Here is a 27726-nt window from a genome sequence, read left to right on the forward strand (position 1 = left end):
CGGTACGTGTGCGGGCGCCCCCTTCGTGCGTTGTGTGCGTCGTAGGTAAATACGCGTGGGAAAAAATTCGGGCACCCTCCCCGTCCCGCGTCCGCGCACCGTTTTATTCCGATCGGCCGCGCCGCCGCCGCCGCACCGCCACCACCGTGTCCGTGCGTGCCGCCGTCGCGCGGCGTATGTGCGTAGTGGGTCGCCGTTCGCATCAGTACCGCAGTACACGCACACGCACACGCACTCGACCCACTCGATGACCGCCTGCTGCCGCCGCCACCACCACTACCGCTATCACCACCATCACCACCACCGCCGCCGCCGCCGCCACAGACACCTCCACCACCCACAGATACGGCACTACCGATATCCCCTCCACCCGCCACCACCGGAGACCGTCGTGCCGACAACAACAACGACGACGACGCAGCGGCGGCGGCGGTACGTCATGTCCAGGCCGCACCGGCGCCCGTCTGCCGTGAAGGTTCGCGCGCAGTTTTTACGTCGGCCCGCGGCCGCCATGTGAGCGAAATATTTTCCTCCACGCACGCACACACACGCACACACATTGTTGTCGCCGCCGCCGCCGCCGCCGCCGTTGTCGTCGTAGTCGTCGGTTTTCGGTCGTCGCGTTTCGTATCGCCGGTGCACACGACCACCGCCGCGCCGCCGATATCGTCGTTCGCCGTCCGCTCAGTTCGCTGTCGACGGGGCCGCTGCAGAACGAGGTAGGTTTTTGTTATTATTATTATTATTATTATTATTAATTGTTTTTGTTTTGATCCGTCTTTCGTGCACTCGATGTTTATTTTTATTATTTTTTTTTTTATAATTACATAAATAATATCCGCAAAATATTTATTTTGTTCGTCTCATATTTTTTTTTTTTATTTTTCAAATGTTTTTTTAATTTTTTTCTCGTCAAAACTCTCCCGTCCGACAGTATATTTTTAATAATAATTTTTTATATTTTTTTAATTTTTACGATTTTTTTTTTCGCGGGCCGTGCATTAAATTATTTTCGTCGTCGAGTGCGCTGTTTGCGAGGCGCCGCCGCCGTGCCGTGCGCATTGACGAGTGTTAAAATGCACTCGGTGCACATTCGTTGCCATAACGCAATAATAACACTGATAATAATTATTATTTGTTGTTGCTGTTATTATTGTCATCAGCTGCTTCTGTCGGGGCGGTTATCGGTGTTATTACGTCGCGCAATAATATAAAATAGCACGTCGACTCGTGCAATGTGCTGACCAATCGCGTAGGTATCGACCGCGCGGTTCCGTCGGGTACCCGCCGAACTATGATGGAAAACAAATCGCCAATCGGTCAGTCTCGTTTAGCATTCACCCCTAGCCCGACCGCCTACCATTATTATGATAGTATTGTTTTCGATGTTTTAAATAATATTTTTCTCGATCTATTTCGTCGACGCCCGCGTGTCTTCGTCGTTCGAGGGTTGTCGACGAACTGACGACGGTCCGTTTGTTTACAAAAGTAATATCACTATTATCGTTTTATTGTCGTTTTCACTTTTTTCACAACGGGTGGGGGTGGCGTATTACAGTAGCCACACATTAGGTATAATAATAGTATAATACACGTCCTTTCACCCTCGTCCGGTGGAGGTCGATTTTCTTATCAACAATATTTATTACTTTACGATTTTCGTGGATTTACCGTCGTCGGCGAATCCGAAAATATTCTAATATATTAATATTATTGTACAGTATGACGGGACGACGGATGATGATTTTTATAATAATAATTATTCGCCATTTTATTAATACCTACCTATTTTTATTTTAATAAAGCACCTACACTGCGATGACATCGCTATCCCCTATAACTCACAAATATTCAAATGCCGTTTTAAACTTTCCGTTTTCGATGTTATGGCGCACTTATTTTGTCTTTTTTATTACGAAAAAATATGTAATTTGATAATTATATAAAACGTAATATTATTTGGGAAGTACTTTAGCTACCTTTCTACGTCTCTGCACATGATTTGTACCACACAACCATATTGCGCGAAAAAAATATTTTCGACGAAAATAACCCATTTAGAATCAGTATGAATAAAAATTAATTTTATTAAGTATAATATAAAATATGTATTTTTTTTATTTAGGCTAAATATATTTTTCAATTTAATTACCTTATACACTTTAAATGTCCATTTGTGTAAGGAATGTATCGATTAAGCATGTTAATGTATTTTGTGTGTATTAATTAATATAAATCGTTTGACAATGATTAAAGTAGATATCTACATTCATTGTGGGAGATTTTTTATGCACCAATTAGGATTGCTACTAAGATATTTTACAAACCTTTTAAATTCACATTATGCATTTAATAATTTAGAAATTGTATTTTAATTACTTTTAGCACAATTTACTATCTTGACATTTTTAGTTTTTATTGATAGTATAATGTGGTTTAGTTCTTCAGTAAAGAGCTTTAGACTAAAAATACAAATCAAATTTTTATTTTTCCAGTCCCAAAATTTTAAGATTAATTTTCAATGATTTTGACTTTTATATATTTTATGATATTCAAATTAATTAGGATGTTAAATACCTACCTATAAATTAGTTTAAAGCTAATCACTAGTTTATTTTATTTATTAATATAATTATTTATTTTCAGATGAACATAAGTCAATAATGGGCGGAATGGATACAGATCAATTATATTCCGTGCGTTGGAATGAATTCCACACAAGTATTATAACATCATTCAGACATTTACTTGATCAAGAAGACTTTATAGATGTTACTATCGCTTGTGATGGTCAATCATTTACTGCACATAAAGTTGTGCTTTCTGCATGTAGTCCTTACTTCAGATCTCTGCTCAAGGTATGACCTTAAAATTATATATATATATATATATTTAATATTTTAAGTAATTTAATATACTTTATTTATTCCTTATTATTCTTAGGCAAATCCATGCCAACATCCCATTGTAATCCTTCGCGATGTTAAGAAACAAGAAATGGAAGCATTATTGAGTTTCATGTACAATGGAGAAGTTCGGATTAATCAAGAACATTTACCAGAATTTTTGAAAACTGCTCGTAGCTTGCAAGTACGAGGTCTTGTTGATTTTACTAAAGAAAACCAACCAGTAAGTCATAAACTAGCCATGGATGATTTTAATTGTGGGACATTTTTGACTATTATAATTTTATTTTATTTATTAGTCCTCATGGGGAAGTTCAAGTGTAGTTCCAGTTGATGTGGTTGGAAAAAATAAAGCCAGTGATAATTTACCTAGCCCACCATATAAAAGACAACGTAACAACTCTGAACAGTTGACTACTCAACCATTGACTCCTAGTAGTAGTTATAATGCGGATAGAGATAAAGATACACCATCACTGCTTGTTCAAGCATTGGAATTGAATCAATCACAGTCAAGTCAGGTAATAAATGTACTTAAACAATCGTGTTTTTAAAATAAGTTTGTTTACTAATTCTTGTATGTGTTTTGAATTTAAAGAATAAAAATACAGTAGACTCGTCGGTTACTGGTCATTCATCCGATGAAGAGGATAGTAATTCTGGAGATTCAGATGGCAGTCATACAGTTAATGATAATACACGTTCAGATGTAAATCAGCAAAACAATGATATTGTTATTCAACCTCAAATATCTCAGGCTCGACATTCAAAACTAGAACCTGTAGATTTTTTATCAAGTAGTGGTAATAATCATGACCTACACAATACATCAATCTCAATTGAACAACAATCCAGGCATTCTTTTCCTACTTCAATTTCATCCGGAGTTTCAATTATAAGTAGCTTACAAGGTTTGTTTATTTTATGCAAAATCTTACAATTTTTTTAGAAATAAATATATATAAATATATTAATTATTTTAGGACTGCCAGGTCTATTACCAGGTCCATCAGGCTTACACAACAATAGCCAAGAAAACAGCTATGGTGAGTGAATATTTATATTATGCTTACTAACAACAATTGCAACATGCTTTAAAAATGAATGTTAGATATAATATTTAGTTATTCCTAATAACTAAAAACAATATAACATATTTATTACTTCACAAAAGGTTTAAATTTAAGTCTAAAGTCTAAGAATTATAAAAACTAAATTGCACTTTTGTGTATACCATTAAAAAATAATGTACAGTATTATACAATATACATGTTATCATAAATATTATATTTTATACTAAAATAATCTCTGGTTACTAAAATATGTTCCTTTGCCAAATAAAATTGTATTTCATATGTTACTCAAGAAATATATCTTAGTAGTGTGTTAACTATAATATTAATGAATTATTTATAAACAAAAAAAGAAGAATTATCTAAGAAACTTGATTAATTATATTTCAGTTATTATGTTACCGCATTAGTAACAAATAGAAAATAAAAGTAGTCGAATTTAAATTATGAGCTAATCTTGTTTACAATTTTTTAAAAATCTATTAAGAGCTATATCAAGCTGCATTGTTATTATATGCCAATTATAATTTATTAACCCTTAGTTCTCTTATATTAATTGGGTATATTTTACGATTGATGTTTCTAAATTTATGAGGTAGGTATTTAAGTTTGACTACACTACACATTTAGTAGGAGTATCAGATACTTGTAATGTACTTTTATTTGAGGAAAACGAATGGATTGATTAAATTTTGTACAGTGAGAGAACACTCCATAGCTGACAGAAATTGATTCTTTTGTAGCCATTGAGACTAGTTAGTTGGGTGTTATTCTTATGTATTTGCAAAATCGGTATGTTCTCTTGTTTGATAGAATATTGTTTTTATTCAAGAATAAAAAAGGAGGTATAAACATTTTTTTAAAAAAATATGGATTTTGAATACATAAGAAATCAGGAAATCAATGATTCTATATTTTCTTCTACTAACTACTATTACTTATAACTTTAAAGTTATAATAATTTATATAGCTTGTATTGCTGTATATTTTATTATTATTTTGAAAAATAATTACATTAAAATGTTGTAAAAAAAACAACCTTACCAAGCCCACATTTTACTTAAACCTTTTTTCATCTAAAGTTTTTTTGTACTTATAAATATTACATTTTATAATGATTGAATGAATGTTAGTTACTATCTTTATTTATTTTAAAAAACATTGTATATTTTGTTACTTATTTTAATAATAGTTAATTATGTTTATACATTGAAATGATAACAATATTATTATTATATTAAGTGAGAAATTAATCTTTATTTCATGATAAATTAATCAACTCAAAATTTTAAAATATGATTTACTGACTTTTTAAAAAATTATATGTACAAGTAGTCATCTGTTTGATTTCTCTTTATTAATTTAAAAAATATATAACATACATTTAAAATTTAAATAATCTAAATATTCATCATACTTCTTCAATTTGAAAAAAAACATTTCTATAACATGGCTGAAACATTAATGATTTTACAATTCATATTATTTAAATATTCTATCAGAAAAATTTTCGTACATATTTTATTTTGTTCATTTTACCTACTGAACATATTGTTATTTCCTTTAAATATCCTCTTTATATCGAAGTTTCATTATATCAGTTATATATATATATATATATATTAATTACTTGCTTGTATTCAAGTTAATAAATCAATTTATGTTCATAATTTAATACTACCTAGTTAATTTTGATGTAGTGTGTGTACCACTAATCGAAAAAAATGTAAATCCCTCTTTGAAGAATTAATTTTTTTTAAAAAATAAAATTAACTTATAAGTCTTAAAGAAAGAATAGTATAAAATAGGACATTATAATAATAGTAAAAAAAAAAAACACTAAGTTGGCTAATGATAAAGAATAAAACAACATTTAATAATAGCTCTACTATGCGCTGATGAATTATGAGTAATTTTACAATATTTAAAGAAATATAAAGTATAAATACATAAAGTAAATTATCTCATTATTTTTAATTTATTAAAATATATTGGCTTCTCAGGATGATAATTTTTTTTATAAGACTTGTTAAGCCAAATATTTTATGTTTTTGTTTTTCAATTTTAACTTTATCTATTAACTATTAATATCAGTTGTACATTGTAATATGTAATCAATATTTGAAAATGTTCATTAAAAATTTTAAATTGTGCATCGTAGAAATGTTTTTAGATAGTTTAATTTAATTAAACAATTTTTTTCTAATGAATATCGGTTAGTAGGCAAGTTGTAACATTAGTTCAAAAATTGGTTCATGCCCTATTGATTTGATATTTATATTTATTCTTTAAATAGATAACATTTAGTATTACATTCTACGTAAACATCATGTTATCTACCTGTAAGTTAAACTGAAATTGGCCGACATCTAACTTCTGATAAATTGTTTTTAAAACTCATGGTTTCTGATTACATATTTTACTATTAATTAAAAATAAAAATCTTGGATCTAAAATGCGCAATGATATATTTTTTTGTATTCTATTTATGCGAGATTGCATAATCTTATGCGACAATTAATTAGTATTGGTTTATTGATAATTTAGTTTAGACTGTTCATTTTTTTTTGATTTTCTCTGTTTATATTCCAATAATATTTTTGTGCCTATATAATATATATTAATACTCTTTTAAGTCGCACCATCAATATTTATTTCTAGACTCTAAATGGGGGGAGTATATTTTTCCCCATCTGGAAAACGTTTGTGTAACCGAACAAACTCGAAATTAATACATTTATATTATTGAAGACTGTTAAACATAATATTAGCTAGATAATATTATGTACGTTTGCCTTTTTAAATAAAGCAATTTAAAACTAACGGAATACTTATTTATTTATCTCATTAAATGTGCTCTACTAGATGTTTTTGCATTCATTGATCATCGGAGTTGTTTACGACTGAATTGTTTTGTTATAAATGTTTTCGCCAGTAGGACTTAAGATAAAAATAGTATTGCATGCAGGCATCGTTTGTAAGTACACTTCAAAGAACTCAAAAATGTATAAATTTAATGATCTTAAAATTCGTATCAATTTTCGTATATTTAAAAAAAATTGGATATTTATACAAAACATACATCACACAGTATACTAATAAAAATAGTATTTAATGTTAAAAGCTATGAGAAACGAGTAAAATAAAAATAATTTATACTTCGATGAAACAAAATACTATACAATATAATATACATACATGTTAAATATTATTATTATTATTACAACTATTTTGATATTATATACACACAGCTTAAACTAAAATTAATGAATTGTTTTAATTTAAAATATTTATTTAAATCGATAATGGTTGAAACTTACATAGAAACTGCTGTATAGTATTAGTATTCGTATTTCTTAATTTTGTTAATCATTATTCATTAACATACCTATATTTCAGAATGTTGTTTGTAGATTTTAACTTAATTTGTTTCGTGTGTACTAAGTCATGCGCCTTTAAAATCTCAAGTCTTTAAGTATACTGCATAATAAGATTAAAAAAAAAATCTATTAATTTTGTAAATTTATATTTTTTAAATAATTATTTGTATGTATATAATGTATAGATTCATTAGTACGTTATCAAAATTGTTTAATTTGTGTGTTGTACTACTTAATATTCACAGTAGCATTTAATATATCCAATGCAAAAACATTGATTAAATGTTTTCGTCGATTAAACTGTTATTGAAAATCGTCTATAGGTAGTTTTATTTTTAACAACGTTTCATGTTATATTTTACTTAGGTATTTATTACCATTATGCCATTGAGGAAATAATGTCAATTGGCATCTATTTAATGTATACACTATACTTAATGTGAATGTGAATTATTTTGAAAAAAATAAAATTATCTGAACAGTTTGTATATACTGTTGAAGTTATAGTATTTGTGTTGATGTAGACACTTTTTTTCGTCATCTTATAAATATAACTAGGTTGGTAGTATTCAGATAATTTCTTATTGAATTGTATTTATATAACATTGTGTTTATGCATTTGGGAATCCGGATAATCGTGTATGAATGAGTTTATTCATTATTGAGTTACTCTTGCGTACTTAATTTTAAATAAACATTTGTCTATGTTCTACAGCATTTCACGATTATTTTATTATGATTGTGATAAAAATATAATTTTTTATTTAACACATTGATCTTAATTCATAATACAGATTTGTTTTATACTAATGTATTATTATATATTGTAATATAATATTTGTATTGATTAAACGTATTATATTAAATATATACTTAACCAAAATTTAAATTAAGAAAAAAGTCTGCATGGAAGTTGTTTTATATGTATACTGTTTGAAAAGGTTCTTGTAGGTATCATTATTTTTGTCAACAATTTATTATACGATGGAACTAGAAAATAAACTTAAATACCATTCTAAATAACTCTTGGGTAAATTGTTTTTGTGCAGTTACATATTATTATATATATTTCTACAAATTAACAAAAATCTCTGGCTGTTGATGAATTCCAGTCCTTTTCACGGTTCTGCCACATCTTTGAGTTGCACATTTTAAGAATCGTTTGGAACACATGTGTACGGCACATGGTGAGATCGTGCAATAAATTGTAAAGCACTGCTGTATAAATATGGTTCATAATAAAGTGAACCTTAGTTTTTGGATTGTCTTAGATGTTGGCACTGAAGAAACTAAATACAAATAATCATTCTTCATTACGTACATTTTAAGAGTATTCATTGCAGTATAAATAATATTTTTTATTTTTAAATTATGAAAGTAGACACATATGTAATTTTAAAATTTAATCAATACCTAGTACCAGTAGTACCTATATAATTTTATTTAATAAATAAAAAAAGTAAATAACGAATAAGATACGGCCACATTGAACGCAATTTGCGACGTGAGCGATTTATTTAGCGATTTAGCGATTCTACGATTTTTTTAAAACTATAGAATTGCTATGACATGGCTACATAGAGTGAATTTTGGGATTTGCGTTTGGCAATAAATCGCTTCTATCACGTCAAAATCAAAATAGTTTTCCTGCTAATTATCTTGAATAGCCTACCAAAAACGTAAACATCGCTAATTCGGCCGCATCGAAAATCGCATTCAGTGTGGCCATTTGGCCATACCTTTAGTTAAACCATCAAAATTAAACGTATTACTTCCAAAGCTAAATTTATTTTTCTAATGAATTATGATTAATTATTATTAATTTTAATTGAGGACTATACATGTTTTAAATTTAATTAGAATTTAAATAAACTGATAAATGATAATATATCGTATTAACGTATTAAGGTGATAAGATAGTTGTCCAAATAAATTTTCGTAATAAATCATCAATAATAATCGCAAATAATATGTCTATTGGTGCAATCAAGCCACCAAGTAATGTACTTGTTGAGGTTGGGTTTAGGCAAAATGTGATGTTTCGCAAATAAACCAAAATTTGTTATTCTTTATTGAGCAGAAAGTATAGTGAGAAAATGTGTGTGTGTGTGTGTGTGTGTGTGTGTGTGTGTGTGTGTGTGTGTATGTAAGATTCTTAGATAGTTAGATGTCTTTGAACTAGAAAACAGAATAGAAAGCTCAAAATGATGCTTTTTTTCCTATAATTTCCTTAAACCTTAAAGATTGTCACTATAGTTAGTCACAAAAAATTTATGTCGATTTAATGCTATCTACTAGAATGAAATAAAAAACAATTAGTTTGGAATTTTTAATCTGATAATCTGATAAAGTGATAAAAAAATTATTTTAAAATGTAATACGTTTTGTGTTGCATTTGGCCTTACTACTATTCTTTATTTACGAGTATCTTACTTAATTTTTTTTCTTGCATGTAATTTTTATGAATTAGTTTTTTTTCCTCTACCGTAATAATATTTTTTGAATGCTATATTATATCGTTACACAAATGTAGGGCATTTAATCATTAAGTATAAAACTATAACTGTATAAATATTGTTCAACAAACTCATTTTATAAAATACCCATTAATAATATTATTAAATTGTTATAATATATTTAGTTTCACCTTGTCACTGAAATATTAGGTACAGTTAATTATAATATCTACTTAATATAACTTATGTATAGAGAATGATAGCCATAATTTTTCCTGTCTTCTCGTAAGTAGCTAGTATATGAATATAGTGGACATTCGGTTACTTTTTGGTAGGTTAGTATTATCTAAACTAAAGTGGTGTGTACCTCAATTTATATTAACATTGTTTACATAAATTACAGCTAAATTAAGAGGACTGTGTCCTTAAAAGTTCTCATCGATATCCTTCTATGCGTGGGTACATGGAATAATGTGGCGTCTCACTCAAGTCTAGATAATTATATATATTATGTAAAAAATTGCCGGTGAAAAATATTCATGTTCCAAAATAACAAATGGAAAAAAAATGGTAATTAATGATAAACATTGTACGTAAATATATTTAAATTACCTATTTCTAAACTATACACAGATAATCATGTTCAAATTAGTAAAGCAAAATAGAAATAAAAATTTTAAATGTTCAGTAATTATTTATATTTGCATAATTTTCTATAAACATGGTAAAAAATATTTTTACTCATTTCTGGGGTGTATATAATGATTTATCATTGATTAATTGATTTGAATTCAAATTTCTCACATCAATTTCAACGACCTACTCAATTACGATATCTTCTCAACACAGTAAACACTTAAAAATTATAATAAAGTAGAACGGCTTCCTTGACATTTGAATTAGCCTTATTTTCTATGGTAATTTTGGTATACCTACTTGGTCTTTTATGTATCTATTATAGTGTACATATTTTTATCGAGACATTTTTTATTTGTACATTTTTACATATTACCACCTCACTTTGTATATTATAGACCTGTAAGGGTTGTAGATATATTGGTTGATAATGTATACATATAGTATATAGTGTATAATTAATTCTTGATACAAATGTTATCTAAAAATATATTAATTGTATTTTGTTCTAAATAGTAAATAGTTTTTTAATAGTTATTTAACATATATTTTAATATTTATGTTTACTTTTAATTCTCCAATATAACTTTTGATTATGATATTGTTTTACTTTAAAATAAATTATTCATTACCGCATAATTTAATTATCAGAGAACACTATTTTTAACGAGGGTTATGAATAATTTTATAGTCATTATTTGATTTTATTAAGTATAATCAATAATAATAAGCTGAAAATAAAATATTAGGTATCCCAGAAATAAAAACTAAGGTTGGATGTATAAAACTTTTTCTTTTATTATACGACATATTTACCTCCAGTTTCCCCATTGTATTGTTTAGAACTTATAATGGAAAATACATTGGCGTAACTGTATTGAAAATTATTTTTTAGGACAATAATATTTCTACTTGGAGTTCTGTGGGTTCATCTGCTCTTCGTTCTGGTGATAAAATAAATGTAATCATGCCGATTTGTATATAAAAAACAAAATAAATATTTCAAATAAGTCATGGTCTAACAATGTACATGAAAAAAGTACTTTTATGCAGATACAGTGTTTCTCACCTTTACGTACGGGTGCCCACCTATACTAACCACTTGGTAAACTCCTTTTCCACACTTTGCCTAAACTTTAAACGTACATACCACATAACTATTTGAATTATTTGAATCCTACAGTTATTCAACTTGGAAATATTAACATAAATTTATATAAATCGGTTGTCTATACGGATAAAAACTTATTTCTCGTAAACCATAAAAATACTATAAATTATAATATGTGTATAAAATATATAAGTAATATATTTGGCTAAAATCATGTTTGAAAAATACTGTATATAAAAAAAAGGCAATACTCGTATTATTGACATAGTGACAAAAATGGTATATATCACGTGTGTATGCGTGTATGTGAGTGAGATATATTAGCCGTGAAGAGAAAATCGAAAAAAAAACCAAAAAAATAATGTTATTTAAAAAAAAAAAAATGCTGTATGACACGTATATATGACACTAGACTGGTGGGGTTCCAGGGGATGGCGGTGGACCTACGATGGGATGTTACTTGAACGCCACCGAACCGAAGCCAGTATGCACAGAATGCGGCCGGGTGTATAGCAGCGTGAGCAACTTGAAGCAGCACATAGCCAACGTCCACTCAGCCACTCCGCACTGGGAACCCTGCCCGGTGTGCGGTAAACACTTTAAGACCAGACAGTATCTGTTCAATCACCTGTTGCAAACCCACGGCATCCGGCAACGGGGCAGCAGGATGCACATGCACTTACCGGCGGGAGGTGGTAGTGTCGGGGGCGGTGGCGTTGGGGGTGGAGGCGGTCACCATCACCATCACCACCATCACCATCCACCGCACCCATCGGCGGTCGCGTCGTCGTCGTCGCCGCTACAGGCCCACAGCCCCTCAGCCACCATTTCCTCGTGTTTTTCCAATGCCTCTGTGGTCAAACCACTCATGTCGCATCACGCCGACATCAAGCCTCTGTCGCACGCGTCCGTTGCTGCGGCCACCGCAGCAGCAGCAGCGGCAGCCGCTGCCGCCGCCGCAGCCGCCGATCATAACGAACAGCGGCAGCAGCAGCAACAGCAGCACCCCCCTAACAATTTCGTACCTCCCCTACCGTCTTCTTCGTCCGCATCTGTGTTAAATCGACTCAGTAACCCCGACCTATCTTCCCAATTCTACATGTTGTCCAAATCGGCCGTTACCAGATAATATGATAATAATTATATTATTATTTATTGTTATTATTGTATATTTCCCCGTTTCATATCATACTAATTCTGTTAAAATATTATTAATAATACTAGTTTAGTTATAGGCGTTTATAGTCGTGTACCTCGACGACGGGATTTCGATGGATATATTTTAATATTTATCATTCAAAAACCACGGTTTCTCATATTACCTATATATACTTGTATATATTGCATGTAATGTATTAATGCCTATATTGGCTATTATTACATGTCTACGCAGCACTTATACTGTGCGTATTATGTCGGACGACGAGGTCATTGTTTATGACTTTTTTTCTTTTTTTACTCGAAGTATACTTTTATAATATCATTATACTGATTTTTTTTCCAACCCGTCTTTCGTACTAGGTTAGATATATACTATACCGCATCCTTTATCCAGTTCACATTCAGGTTTGACGTTCAATAAACTGTGGTTCGTACCGAAAAATAGGTTCCAACGTAATATATTATATCATAATATTTGACATTGTTTTTCTTCTATTGTATTTGCGAGCGAAACTCAAAAACGTGGGAGGTGGGTAACGGTGTCATGACGTCAACTCGTCCAATTTTAGTAATAAATATTATATATATATAAACTTTTTTTTTATACTCCGTAAACGACTAAATATGTGCCAATTTCGACGATTTTATAAATGTATATAATTTGTTATTAATTGTGCTGATGTCTGGTAATATCATATGAAAGTCAATTGTAGCATATTTTATTAAGCTGCATATACCATCATACTTTGCTCATCTTATTTTTGGACATGTTCGCTTAAAATTATGAAATCAAAAAATGTGCATCTCACCGATTCTAATAATGATTGGTATTCACGGTAAAGCTTGATCAATAATACTATAATATCAATAAATTATAAATTTAAACATTAAGCATATTTTACAAAAGAAAATGTGGTTGATATTCTTCACGATACGCCGTGTTCGTCATTAGGCATTACTTTGTCGTGTATAAAAATGTGCTTATTACACATAATTTTAAAATAAAAATCATAACTGAATTCTTTTAATTTATCCTTACAGTCAGAAAAAAATAATAATATCCAATATATATTTTTATGTATCAATTCAATTTTAGTGTATAGTTAATTAAACAGTTATTTAACTCAGACTACTTCTTTTTCATTCAGATTAATCATCAATAAATCCTTTAAATAATTAAATTACTTTTGAAAATAATACTAAAAATTAGAAATATTAGATAAAAATACATTAAATATGATGCGATAAGTGGGTGAGTGATATAGATATTTATTAAAATATTTAAATGAGTCCTACATTTAAAAATGATGTAAATATTTTGTTGACATTTACTATTTCTCAGTGAAACAGTAGACGTTTCTACTGACAGATAAAAATAATAATGATTTTTGTTAAATTTTAAATGAAAACATATATTTTTACAATTCATATATAATATATAGTGAGGATTATTTGTATTTATTTTATTACTATGTAAATATGACTGCGTAAATATTGTATATTTTATATTATACCGTCATTTATCCTTAATTTGGTCCTCTGATTCTAGTCTTTAGTACTGTGGAAATAATTATTAGATATTAGTCATCTAAATATTTTAATTGATTATATTATTCAAAACTGTCTTCAGACAATGAATTGTAGCTATATAATGCATTATCATGTTATATTACATATCTTACATTTATTTACGTTTAAAAATGTTTGAAAACTTTTATGTTTTAATTACATTTTATTGGTTATTTTATTTTTAGTTTATAAAAAAGTTACTTATGTTTTTGTTACTTGACGTAAAGTATTTTGGTTGGTAGTGCGATTTTTGTTTCATAAATTAATTTAATGTTCAATTGATAAATACCTTTTTCAATAAAAGTTAAATTTCGTTAAGTTCATAGTTGTGTCTGTTATTTTAATTTTCTAATCAAAATACCATTTTCATATTTAATTAAATACATAATATTAATTGCCTATAGAAATTATTTTAAAATATTGATAATAGTATTTTAAATTTATATTATTTAATTATAAAAATTAATTTTCATGGATTACAATAACTACATAACCAATTACTTTATACTGTCAACTGTATTTATCAATTATTTTGATTTTTGTTACGTTTTATTTATAATTTTTGAAATGTTTAATTTAGATTTTTTTTTATAATTTATTGGTCATTTTATTATTATTATTTTTTTTTTTAAAGAGTAATATTAATAATAAGTGTACCATTCATATAATATAAAGTATATTAATCGTGTAATAATAATAAGTTAAGTGCATTATTTGGTCAATAAGATGCCAATTATAATATTATTTTCATCTTATATTATTCGGGCATTTCAAAACTAAAATGTAATCAAAACTTATAAAATCAAAATGTCAAAAAACTGTTGTATTTATTTGATATCAAGAACAAGCTATATTCGAACTTATTTTAATTTATTGTTTATTAACTTGGTTAGCACTCTGCATATTCTGGCCGTTAAAAATAAAAGTGTTTCAATCAGAAAAAATTTCAATTTTATATGAATATATGCTATTATATTACATGGAATATTTTATTTATCCATTGAAATGTTTTCATTGCCTAATATTTTATTTGGTTTTATTTTTATGATAAACTTATTTGATATAGTAATACATAACTATTAACTGGTTAAGGTCAGATTTTATGTATGTTGGTCATTTTCGGGTGCTATGTTTATATAACATTTAATATTATTTTTTTTTTTTTTTATCGAAGCAATACAAGTTGTTTTTTAATGTATGTGAAATGGTTTGTTTCTTGAAATTAAACTTAGTGATCGATCTCAATTATGTGATACCTACTACATGTCTGTTACTAAACACTATCAAACAAAAAATGCTGGTATTGTTCCTTTCGACCAACTGAAAAATTATTTGGGTTATTAAATATATTATTTTTATTAAGTAATATTCTCATTGTAAATAAATGATTTTTCTGGAAATATGTCTTATTCCTAGTTTTAAAATAATCAATCGCAATTTATTTATTAATTTGTGGTTGTCAAAATTGTTTTAATTTACTAATGTACCAATATTAAACTATATAAATCACTATATTCCAATTTTCAATTTGACACTTTTTATATATTATGGACTTTAATCAGCATCAAAAAGTGTTTGCAGTAAAATCATTTAAAACTTTACTATTAAGGTTTCACTTTTTGCTATGGTTTTCTTTATTTTTTTGTTTACATTATTAAACTTGAATAGTGAAGTCTCTCAATTTAATATATCTTTGAAATAATAATTTAAAACATGTTGTTGACAATCATTTAGATCTTCTTTTTATTTTGGTTTTTATGTATCTGTTGTGTAGTATGTACTCCGTTCTTGTCCAATAGATAATATATGTAGTATACAATCTTCCTTATACACCTCTTTTAAATTTGACTATAGGTAGTTTTTTTTTTATATTTGAACATGATATTTTATCATTAATTCTTAACTTCCTGAAATTGATTAAAAGAAATAATAAAGTAGTATAAAATAAATAAATAAACCAAATAATACATTTATAAGTTGTACCTATAACAATATTACCATAATATTATGCTTACATCGAATTTCAGATTTGTGTCTGTTTTTTATTTAGTTTTGTTTTTATTTCTTTTTTCAATAGAAGACTGATCGATACTAACACTGTTGTTTGTATACATTTATCAGTTAACGGCAAACCGTTTAATGTTACGTGTCATCAAAAAAATAAAACGATGAAAACGGTGTAAACTGTTTTCATGTGATAATCGCTAACTAATAATTTTCCACATAAATATAAAATACTGTTCGAGTTACATAATTCAATATTTTCATTGCGTATCTATCAGGGTTTTTGTTTATTGTATATTTTGTATGAGACAATGTGTTTAATTTATCTTTGATTAAATGTGTAAGGTGGTTGACCTTATATTTTTTAAGTGAAAATGTCTATACACATATTATATTTTTCTCCCTACAACTACGACAGTCTAATTTATAATTACAAAATCACATTTAAAATCTTCATTATTATTTTAGACTCTTGTAAGAATTGTAAAAATTAAAAATTAATTTCCTACAAAAATAATAGAAATTAAACTTATAAATTTTTAAGATTTTTAATCGGACCACTGGGGTAATGATTTTTATTTTAATTCCAATTATTTGATCTAAATCTATAATAAAAATGTTCAATATATAGGTATTCGACCACTTTAATAAAATATGAAAACCATTGTAAACTGTTAAATACCAATAAATCTATTTCTTAAGCGTATTTTATAAAATAAATAGAAATTTTATATAGTATTATATATTTTATTACATTCTAAACAGTCAAAACTCAAAATAATATTATAATATTATAGTACTTAATACTTACATAATTATACACATTTATTTTGTGGTTTTATTGTACATAACCTATTCTAATTTTTAAGTGTTAATCGTAGATATTTTAGCAGGCATCTATCTATAATAATAATTATTTATATATATATATAAATAAGATATACCTATTACGTCTTAATAAATAGGTAATATTTAACTATTTATATGCGATTATTTGACGATGATGTATATCATATTAATATATTTTATTTTTCTTCGATAACTGTGTACGTCATGTATTATATGGTAATATATTATTACATGTATTAAGTATAATGTATATTAATATACATACATTTATGGCGAAATACTCTGTAATCTATACGGTTTATTATCGGTTGTTTGTTGAAATATGGTATTATAAAGAATCCCTAACGGTTTCTTTTCTATTTTATATAATAAAAATATAGATATATAAATAAAGGCAAAAATTAAAAAAAAAAGGTTTTTTTACTAAAAAGAATGCGTATTTATTTGTCTATGTGTATGCATTTTGCGTATAAAATAACAAAATAACGTAAAATATAAACGTTATTCAAAATAAAGAATAAAACATATGTAAGAGGAGACAATAATTATAGAATCAGTACTTTCACTGCTTAGAGTTTCAGGTCAATCTATTGTAATATAGTATAATATATTACGATTCATATGGCGCTATCTATTCAACCCGGCTTCGCTCGTGTGTTAAATAATCGATTCGTATATAAATTGTTTTTTTATTATAATTTAACTTAATTTATGATATTTATAGCTGGAATGACAAATAAAATGAAATTGGAAAAAATAAGAGTGATTTACTCGTAGGCTCATTGGGTACAACGTTATGAAAAAAAAATTGTTAAATTATTTAAATGACACGTTAAAAACCCGTAACCTTTTAATACAAATGCCCCTCTTCCTCTCCTCAGACAAAAAAAAATGAAAAATCAGGTGATGTGGTGACACTTAGAAGAGTATTTGGAACAACATCTCTGTGAAAAAATTGGAAAAAAGTTAAATAATGTCGTCACAAAATTGGAACATAAAAAAAACGCCCGTTCTTCTTTTATATACATATAAGGATTAAGATTTATATGGCATGATATTATGTGTTATGCAATTATTAAATCTATATTGACGTTGGTAGGTAAATGGTTAGGTAAGTATAATAACCGAACCAAATGAATTTAAAATTATTGCAGGGTTTTTTTATTGGTTTATCTGTATGAATATTTAAAAATTATTTATCCGCTGACGTCCTCAATAATAATTGTGTATACTGTATTATGTACATCGTATAAACTGTAATGATATAATAATTATTAGGCATATTAAATGTATTTATTTATTTGTTTGTTCATTGGCCCGTCTTTATAATCGTGTAAATCTTTCAGCCAGGAGATCGATCGAGATGACCAGAGTAAGAGCAACCGACCCGAGACCGTGTCCCAAGTGCGGCAAGATCTACCGTTCGGCACACACGCTCCGCACACATCTGGAGGACAAACATACCGTGTGTTCTGGATATAGATGTGTACTGTGCGGCACGGTGGCCAAATCGAGGAATTCGTTGCACTCGCACATGTCCCGTCAACACCGTGGTATAAGTACCAAGGATCTACCCGTGCAACCAATGCCGTCCAATTTCGATCCAGAATTGGCGTCAAATCTGCTGCTAAAAGCTGGAGTCAAGGTATTACAATTTATAAATAATAAAATATGTAATTTCTATTGTTGTTTTTCAAGTGCGACTCGAAAATTGTCATCTTAGAGCTGGATATAACATACAACAATTTAAAAATTCATTAATTTTTAATTATGTTAAATTATACGTTAAACTATTTTATAAATCATAAGCATTACATTAAAGTTTATAACTGTTTTGAGACAATATTTTGAATTACTTTATTTTACAAAATGAATACTCGAAAAAAATATAAATATGCTCTAAAAATTACTAAAATTAAAAAAGTAGGGATAAAAATAAATGTTGTGCGAATTATATATATATATATGTTGGTTATTTAATAAAAAACCATTGCCCTATAGATGACCTCTAGATCGAATTTATGCGTTATGTATGGCGTTTGGTAGAAATGTCTATAACAATAATATAAATAAAGAAAAAATGGCTTAAACAAACATTTATACACTGTGAAAATATTTGGTTAGTTTGATATTTACATAAATAATGTGTGTGGTATCAGATAATCAACTATAATATTATATGCGCAATGTAAAATAGTACATATAATACTATATTGTCTTGAACATTTACAAAACCATAATAAACTATTATTTGTAAATTTACCATCTTCAGACTTTAGAACGTTTAAATTATTATCAATCTGTTTATGCTATTTGTAAATCTAAGTATTTCCATGTATTATGAAAATCAGAGAATGTACTAATTTATAAAACAAATCGTGCAAAATATTTAAAATTCACATTCGTATCCAATGCAAGTATACCTATGCAGTATTTCTATTTTAAATTCACCAATATTTTTTACAGTATATTTTATTTATTAACATAGGACAACTAATAATTTTTTATTATTATATTTATTTTAGAATCATATTGATTAATATTAAGTACCTCACTGAAATTAACTATATTATGTAATTGTACATAAATGTATTAATAATTTAAATATAGATTACAGATAAAAATATATTATCTTTATGAATTTTAATTATTTCAATATTCGATTTTTTTTTTTTTTTTTAATAAAAGCAAAATTTAAAATATTATAAATATAATAAATAAAAAATATGGATAGAACATTCAGTAGGTATTAAATATTATTTTCAATTAATTGTTCTTAGACTTTTTTTGCTAAGAATTATAACTAAAGTAATACAAATTTATCTTATTTTAAACCTGCAAAAAATTAATAGCAACATTTTATAACAACTATTCTTGTGTAATTTTAATTTGAATATTTTAAAAAATTATTAAATACTCAATTACAACTATAATATTCACGATTTTATTGAGTCCCAACATTTTTATAATATTGTTGTTACGAATTTTTTATCTGGATATAGGTATAGTACCTACTACGCACAAAAGTTTTCATGTCTCTGTATTTTATCTGTTTTATGTTGCAAGCGCGTCAGGGACAGTAATAATTATTATTTTATTATTATTTATTGTTCACTGTTCAGTACAGAGGCCCCCTTTGCTACCGTTTTTGATTCTCAGTGTTTCCGAAAAATTAAGGACGGGACTCGTCCCGTTTTAAACCGTATATAATTCCAAAGAACAGAAATGCGAGCGATCACTAAACTCTACCGCGGGCCATTTACTCGTTTCACGTACGGTGCGTCATTATTTTCAAATCGTTTTTTATTACAATGGTTGTTCTTGATTACGTCCTATTATTAATGTTATCGATAGCAATCGAAAATCACATACTTTTTAGTTTTATTTTACAAAGAAATACCACAAACTATTTTAACTATTTATTTAACCATTAAAAACTTAAACCCAGGCATACAAAAATAAGTTGGAAAGCACTATTATTTTTTTTTAAATCATGCCCAAAATGAAAATTATTTATGTTTACCATAAAAATGGAAAACTTATTTTGACAAGTAAAAAATATCGAATTCTCATAGAATTATTGTGATAAGTAATTATCTGACAGTTATTAAAAATATATTTTTTTATTTAAATACATATAAATAATAAATTAAACAGTTCACACTTTTAGTAGGTAATTATAAATTCATTATAATATGAGTAGTGGGTTAATTGGGTGCGGATTTAATTTATTAAAAGCGAGCAGTGTTGTCTTGTATTTTATATAAATATAAGTATGTGGTTTTTGGATTCAAGAGTGGTATTAAACGTGTTATCCATGCTTAGACCCGGAATACTACGAGTTGAACAGTGCAAATTGGCACTAATTTATGTAGTTGTGAAAAACCACTACAGGTGATTAACGGAGAATATGAAAAAGATTTCTTTTTGAAACAGTATAATATATTTAAATATAAGCTGCTTTTATGTGTGACATAAGGTAGGTGGTGAAATTAACGATGTTCTCATTGGGAAACACGGAAGTGTATGAACACACACGTGTAATAAGTCCCATACAGCTACCCAACTTTAGTACTAAATAAACTAACCCGGAAAATTGTAAGTTCCTCGGAAATAACATGCATCATATATGACCAAAATAAACGTGCTAAAGACTTTTCACTTAATGGTCATCCGATGACTGTTCAAATGATACTGGACAAATTGTAAGTTGGCTGCCCAGTATCATTTGGACAAAGTGGTCAGCTTATGGTATAGTACTATTATAGTACTATAGTGTGAAGTAAACCCCTATTTCTCATGAAAAATATTTTTAAAGTTTATTTGTGATTACAAGAATAGTTAGTACAATTACTATAAACCAAGTCTATTTTGGTAGAAAACACAAACGAGATAGTATCCCCCTAATGCACATCCGATGATTTCAGGTATCGCCGGCTGAATTACGGGCAAGAGCTTCGCCAACAGACGCGGTCACTACCAGTCACCGGCGCAGCGACGGCAAACTGGACTTGCAGTCGGCTAACAGTAGCGTGTGCGGCGGTGACGACCCCGAGGACTTAACCGTGAACTCGTCCGGTCACCACCACAATCACCACAACAACAACAATAACAACCATCACCACCAGCAATACGGAAACAACAACAACAACCAACAGCGGTACAGCGAATCACAACAACAGCAACTGTTGCAGCAGCAGCAGCACCATCTCCACAACAGCGGTGGTGGCAAGTTTCCCACGGCCATGGACTTGATCGACAATTACGCGCGGGCAGGCGGTGGCGGGGGAGGCAGCGGCGGAGGTGCTCTGTCACCGTTCCTGCCGGCTTTTGCGGCTTGTGGCAAAGACTTGCAGCCGGGTGACAGCAAGATCTCACCGTACAACAACAAAGCGTTCCTGGACTCGTACCTCAAGGCACTGGTGGAGACCAACCCACCGCTGTTCTACGCATCCAAGATTGCCGGAGACATGATCAAACACGAGATCGCGCCCGATGACGCGGATTACTCGTCAGCGTCCGACGAGGACGATATCGATGAGGATGACGTCGATGAGGACGTCGATGAAGACGTCGACGACGAAGACGACGACCGCCGTCGTCGGCGTGGGCACAGCAACGGTGGCGGAGCCGGTAGCGTCAACGACACGCCACTGCCGCTGCAAGCCGGCAAGAACTGATCGGGCAAATCCGCCCCCAATCTCTCCCCCCTCCCAGCAGGCCCACCCAATCTCACTATCAACTCCGCACTACCATCTACACCGCTGCCGTTCATCGGTGCGAGAGCGCCGAAACAAAGTGTAAAAAATTTAAAAAAATCAAAAAAAATTTAGAACTTAGGCCTTTTAGTTTTGAGTGTATATTGAATAAATCCGTGATTCTTCGTCTGCAGGGCGAAAGAGAGAAGAGAGTACGTATATAAAATATTATTGTAATATTATTATCATTATTATTATTATTATTATTATTATTATATAATAGCTATAAAGTGTAGCGGTCAGTTAGGTCGTGTGTTTGATGTATTCACGGACAGAACTACCTGTATTGTAAGATCTAAAATTTATTTTTTTAAAGACTTCATGAATGTATACGTCAACGGAAATTCTCGGAGGACAATAATTTCTAATATTATACTTACTAAGCAAATTTTATCATTAAACACAGTACAAAAATTTTTGATGATTTAATCCCACAGAAGACAACGTAGATCTATTTTCTGATCAGGTGTTTTTTTTTTTTTATTATTATTATTATTATTATTATTAATCAATTTTTTTTACGTTTTTATTTATTTACGACTAGTCATTAAATTGTTTAACAGTCTAACATAGCAGTTCAAACATGTTTGTTCCTAAATGTTTTTATCAGATTTTTTTCTTTTCGTTCGTGCCATAGTATATAATATACACCTAAATAATAATATGATATTTACGAAACCTTTTACGGGTTAGACTCTCTCTAATATTATATAGATACCATACCATTCCTCTTCAACTACCTCAATCGTAGATGTTAAAATGTGTTTTTTGCTTACGCCAAATAATAAATCGATCACAACCTCTTAACACAAGACTTGAATTACATTGTTACATGTATAATATATTTTTTCGTCTTTTAAAACATGCCATATACACTTGTTAGTTAAAAGTAGGTACACTTCCTAACTATAAACCAGTATTAATAAAAACAACTTTAGTGATACAGCAAAGTTATATTATTATATTTTTTTGAAAACTCGTAGTACCATTATTAAAAAAAAAAAACATCCCCTATGATTTTCATTTTTTTATTTATTTATTTACATATTTATTTATTTTTTATCTAATTAAACACATTATTGCTGTATGTTGACCCGTTTGTTTTAAAAATGTATTTCAATGATAAAATTGCTAATAGTATAGTCTGAAGACTTCCTCATTGCATGTGTTCAACAACAATATAATATATACAATACAATATAAGATAAATGATTTCATTTTGAACTAGAAATATTATATGCAAATGCATTATCTTAAATCAAATAATAAAAAAAACGTATAATTTTATAATATAGTTCTATAGAACTTAAAATATTATGTTTTATATATACGACTAAAATAATACTACTTTAATGGTATTGATATTATATATGTATATATTAATTTATAATATATATACAAACAATTTATAAGGCTCAATGTATATAATATCGTGTTTTATTGAATTATTATTTTTAATTATATTTTACACGTTTTTTTAAAAATAGAGTACAAATCAAAGTGCAAAATTAGCATTAGTTTTTTTCAAGTGGTTAACAAACGATAGCCGATTTGAAATTAAATTACAAATCTAAACTAATTGGGTTTCTTTTTACTACGTTATAACTTTATAAGTACAATTTAAATAATAATATATAATCTTATCAAATATAGTCAATACAACTTAAAGTACAAACATAAATGTTATTTTTACTATTAAAATTATTTTAATGCGTGTTATTACTGTATACATAGTTTTTAAAATAATGTACCTATCAAAACTCTGAACAAAGATATTGTATTATTTTATTCTTTCTTTATCTCTCTCAATCGAACCCAAGTGCAATAATTATTTAACATAATAATATCTTTATTATTTATTTATATTAATTTAAATAAAACCGTTAACAAAAAAAAAAAAAAAAAACAATTTAAAAGTTCAGCATCTTGGTTGTACAAATGTTATGTGTATTTCTGTTGATAATTCATTCATTTTTATTAATTATTTTTATTATTATTATTTTTTTTTTATTATTATTAATTGACACTAGTCATTGATTTCTTTCATGCCACTCATCGAACAAAATAATAAAACAGCTTGTTGACCAATGAAATAATATTACGAAATATTTACTTACAAACTTAAGTTATTAATATTTTATTCTTTTTTTTTTTTTTTATTAAGGTCGTGGTCATTTTTCCTAATTAGACTGATGAAAGGAAAGACTGATGACACTTTATGTATTTTTATTTTTATGTTTTACATTGAAAAATCTGAAGTGCCTCGCATTATTAATTATGTTAGTAGATAGGTGGTTGGGCACAAACTGAACAAATTTTTCCATGTATACATAACAGTTTCTCATTATTATATTTTTTTTTCATTTTAATTTACCTCAACAATATACTAATTATAAAATATAAAAGACTACCATAAATTGAAGCATATATAATATATTTTAAAAACAATATGTCAAATAAGACTTATTATATATTAAAATAAAATAATGTATAAATCATTTAAACTGAGTAGATAAACAATTTAATAATATATTTTTAAACTTAAAATCGATAAGTTGTATCTCTATTAAACACATTATTAAACCAAGAAGTAGAACAATGATTGATTAATATTTGAGTTATTTAATTTTTTTTAAATCTTTTTTTTTTTATATATATAACACGTTTTTGTACAAATTTATATAAGCCTTCAAGATTTTATTAAAATGTAGGAAAATATTTATGCATACCGATTATGATGTTATTGTGTAACGTAGACTGGTGCTTTAACAATGAATTGCAATGTATAATTATTATTATTAATATTATACTCAGCTCACAATGTAAAATTAAACCAAGATTTTTTTTTGTTTTGAGACTCAGTGAATTGAGTATTTTATTTTGTCATATGTATAATGTATATACAATGTTTATTTTTTTTTTTTGTTAATGAAAGTTTAGAACAGGTAATTATTATAGTACAAACATTTTAACATTTAAGTTAGATAGTATCATGTTTAATTTTAGTTGCTAAGATTTGTTATGCATAAAATAATAATGTCAATGATTTTTTTTCTTTTGTAAACCTGAATAAGTAATTCTTTGTATGTTGATCAAGTGCCATAATATATTTTAAAATATTATAATCATATAATTTTTTGAAAATTAAAGATAAAATCAAATGGAACACTTGTACCTGTAATCAATGTGTCTTTAAATTTTAACTGCTGTTAATATAACTGTAATAGAGTATGAACCAACAGCTTATGATCTAAATCGTTAATCAATCGAACTTCATGATTTACAAAAAAAAAAAACTCTTTTTGTTAGAATAAGCAATCACGAGATATAATATCACACTAAATGTTTTATTTTTATCGAAAAAATTGTCAATTATCATGTTACGAGAAGTAAAAGATTACTTCAACAGAAATTTAGTCGGGCCGTGAAGATTTTGTTAGTACAATTCTCATTCCAGACCATACTCTGTTAAATAAGGCTTGTTGGTTCATACTTCGTGTATAATATTGGTATTAAAAAGATACCAATTATTGTGAAACATCAAAACATTTAAAATCACACAATGTATAAAGCGCTCTTTTAAAAATAATTTTCTTTATTTTTTGTTTTTTTTTTACATGCTACTATTAATCTTTTAAAAATACTCGCTGTATCAAATATTTTGTTTTTTGTTCCAACATCATTTTTCATTTTTTAAAAACAGATCTGCTCTGCTCAATTTGTTCATATTTTTTATTTATAATGTTTGGTTTTTTTTTTTTTTTTTTTTTTTTAATAATTACAGTTTTAATTTTAATTGTATATGGTTTCTTATAATTAATATTATATTTACTATTATTACTATTATTATTATTATTATAATTATAATTATTAATTTTTAAAGGCCTTGTACTTAAAAACAAAAACAATACGATTAAGAAAAACAATGTACAAACATTTTTAGTAATTTCAAATGATAAGCGGAGACCAGTAGTTTTAAAATGATAATCATAATGAAATTGACAATGTTATGTTTTATTGATTTTGTAAATTGCAACGTTAAAATTGTTTTACTTATCAATATCGCTACCAGTCAATGTTCCTAATTATTTTTATGTATTTTATTATTTGGTTTTTTTGAACGTACAATACGATGCCCGCTGAATTCTTGTTGTCTTCTAAAAAGCTCGCTGGCCGCTGTTTATTATATTCTCTTTGTTTGAATTCCATCAAATTGAATAATCATCGATTGTTAGTGTAATAGCATTGATGCCTATTGTATTTTAGTTAAAAATAATGAGTTGTCTTACACCGCAAGAAACGTTCAGGGTTTTTTTTCTTATTGACACATTTGATTGTCTTGTACACACGTGTATGCTCGCGCGGTGGTGGGCCATTCGTCGACCTTTTTGTTGAGTATCATCTCTCTGTGATTATCATTTAAATCGTTTTACCATCAGCTTATAATACCACAGGTGGTTGTTACCGCCGTATATCGGTTACTCGATCCCGACGTGTGTTACCACTATAATATAACATATAATATTATAAAAGTAACCACTATCATCGCGTCTCACCCTCCTCCCATAATAGTATTTGAATAATCGTTTCGTTATATGTGTGTGCGTGAGTGTGTAACTAGTTGTCTAAATTATTGTTTTTAATAACACTTCTTACGAAAAAAAAAAAATTAAAAATAAAACAAAAAACAATCAAAAAAAAATAATATATTATAGCGAGTCACGTGTTGTATAGAGTTTGAAAAACCAATAAAAAAAAATTATTTTGGTTAATATTTACTTGCTTATTATTTTAATTATTATTATTAAGTAACTCTTTAAGATTATGCACACACGTTATTGTAGTATATTACATAATATATTATGCGTGTTGTAGTTTTGTTTTATATTTATTTTCGTAGTGTACCTGTTGGATATTCGTCTCATACGCGCCCTGGGTCTTCTCCCCTCTCATTGTTGGTTATCTATTAGCCTCATCACCCATTCATCCCACAGAGTTGAATGTTTAAATTTCATTGAAGTTTTTAGTGTACCTTGACTAAATTTTTTTATTATAATTATTATTATTATTATTATTATTGTTTAACAATAAACTTACCGGTCAGCGCCATTTTGTCGAGCAGCAGTTTGTTTTTTTTTAAGTTAAAATTGATTATTATATTGTTTTATTATGTCGTGAAAAAAAGACAAAAAAAAAATTGTTTTTCTAAGTGCCTTTAAATGTACTAATGTACCTGTGTGTGTGTGCGTGTGTGTGTACACTAAGTACTACTTATATACATTAAAAAAAAATCAGTGCAGGTAGTCATACGCACCCTTTAAAC

At 28.2% G+C, this 27726-nt stretch overlaps 1 protein-coding gene across 2 annotated transcripts; it reads left to right on the forward strand.

The window, feature by feature from the left end:
• The first annotated feature begins 276 nt into the window (after positions 1-276).
• LOC113557025 (protein abrupt-like) lies at positions 277-23575 on the forward strand. Of its 2 annotated transcripts, XM_026962298.1 has the most exons (8): positions 277-719; positions 2647-2858; positions 2944-3129; positions 3206-3427; positions 3505-3817; positions 3890-3952; positions 18492-18790; positions 21573-23575. In XM_026962298.1, exons 2-8 carry the CDS (start codon positions 2664-2666, stop codon positions 22323-22325), a joined length of 2031 nt encoding a protein of 676 aa, XP_026818099.1. In that variant the 5' UTR covers positions 277-719; positions 2647-2663; the 3' UTR covers positions 22326-23575. The 2 variants fall into 2 exon arrangements, with proteins under 2 accessions (XP_026818099.1, XP_026818100.1); XM_026962299.1 differs by lacking the exons at positions 18492-18790; positions 21573-23575 and adding an exon at positions 11991-13866.
• Positions 23576-27726: the final 4151 nt, after the last annotated feature.

Source organism: Rhopalosiphum maidis, chromosome 3, assembly GCF_003676215.2.
Source record: "Rhopalosiphum maidis isolate BTI-1 chromosome 3, ASM367621v3, whole genome shotgun sequence".
Lineage (NCBI taxonomy): Eukaryota > Metazoa > Arthropoda > Insecta > Hemiptera > Aphididae > Rhopalosiphum > Rhopalosiphum maidis.

Excerpts from the sequence above, each read along its gene's own strand:
- LOC113557025 (XM_026962298.1), top strand. The coding sequence starts at position 2,664 with ATGGGCGGAATGGATACAGATCAATTATATTCCGTGCGTTGGAATGAA. Across the intron at positions 2,859-2,943 it reads ACTTCAGATCTCTGCTCAAG|GCAAATCCATGCCAACATCC; the intron begins GTATGACCTTAA and ends TATTATTCTTAG. Across the intron at positions 3,953-18,491 it reads TAGCCAAGAAAACAGCTATG|CCAGGAGATCGATCGAGATG; the intron begins GTGAGTGAATAT and ends TAAATCTTTCAG.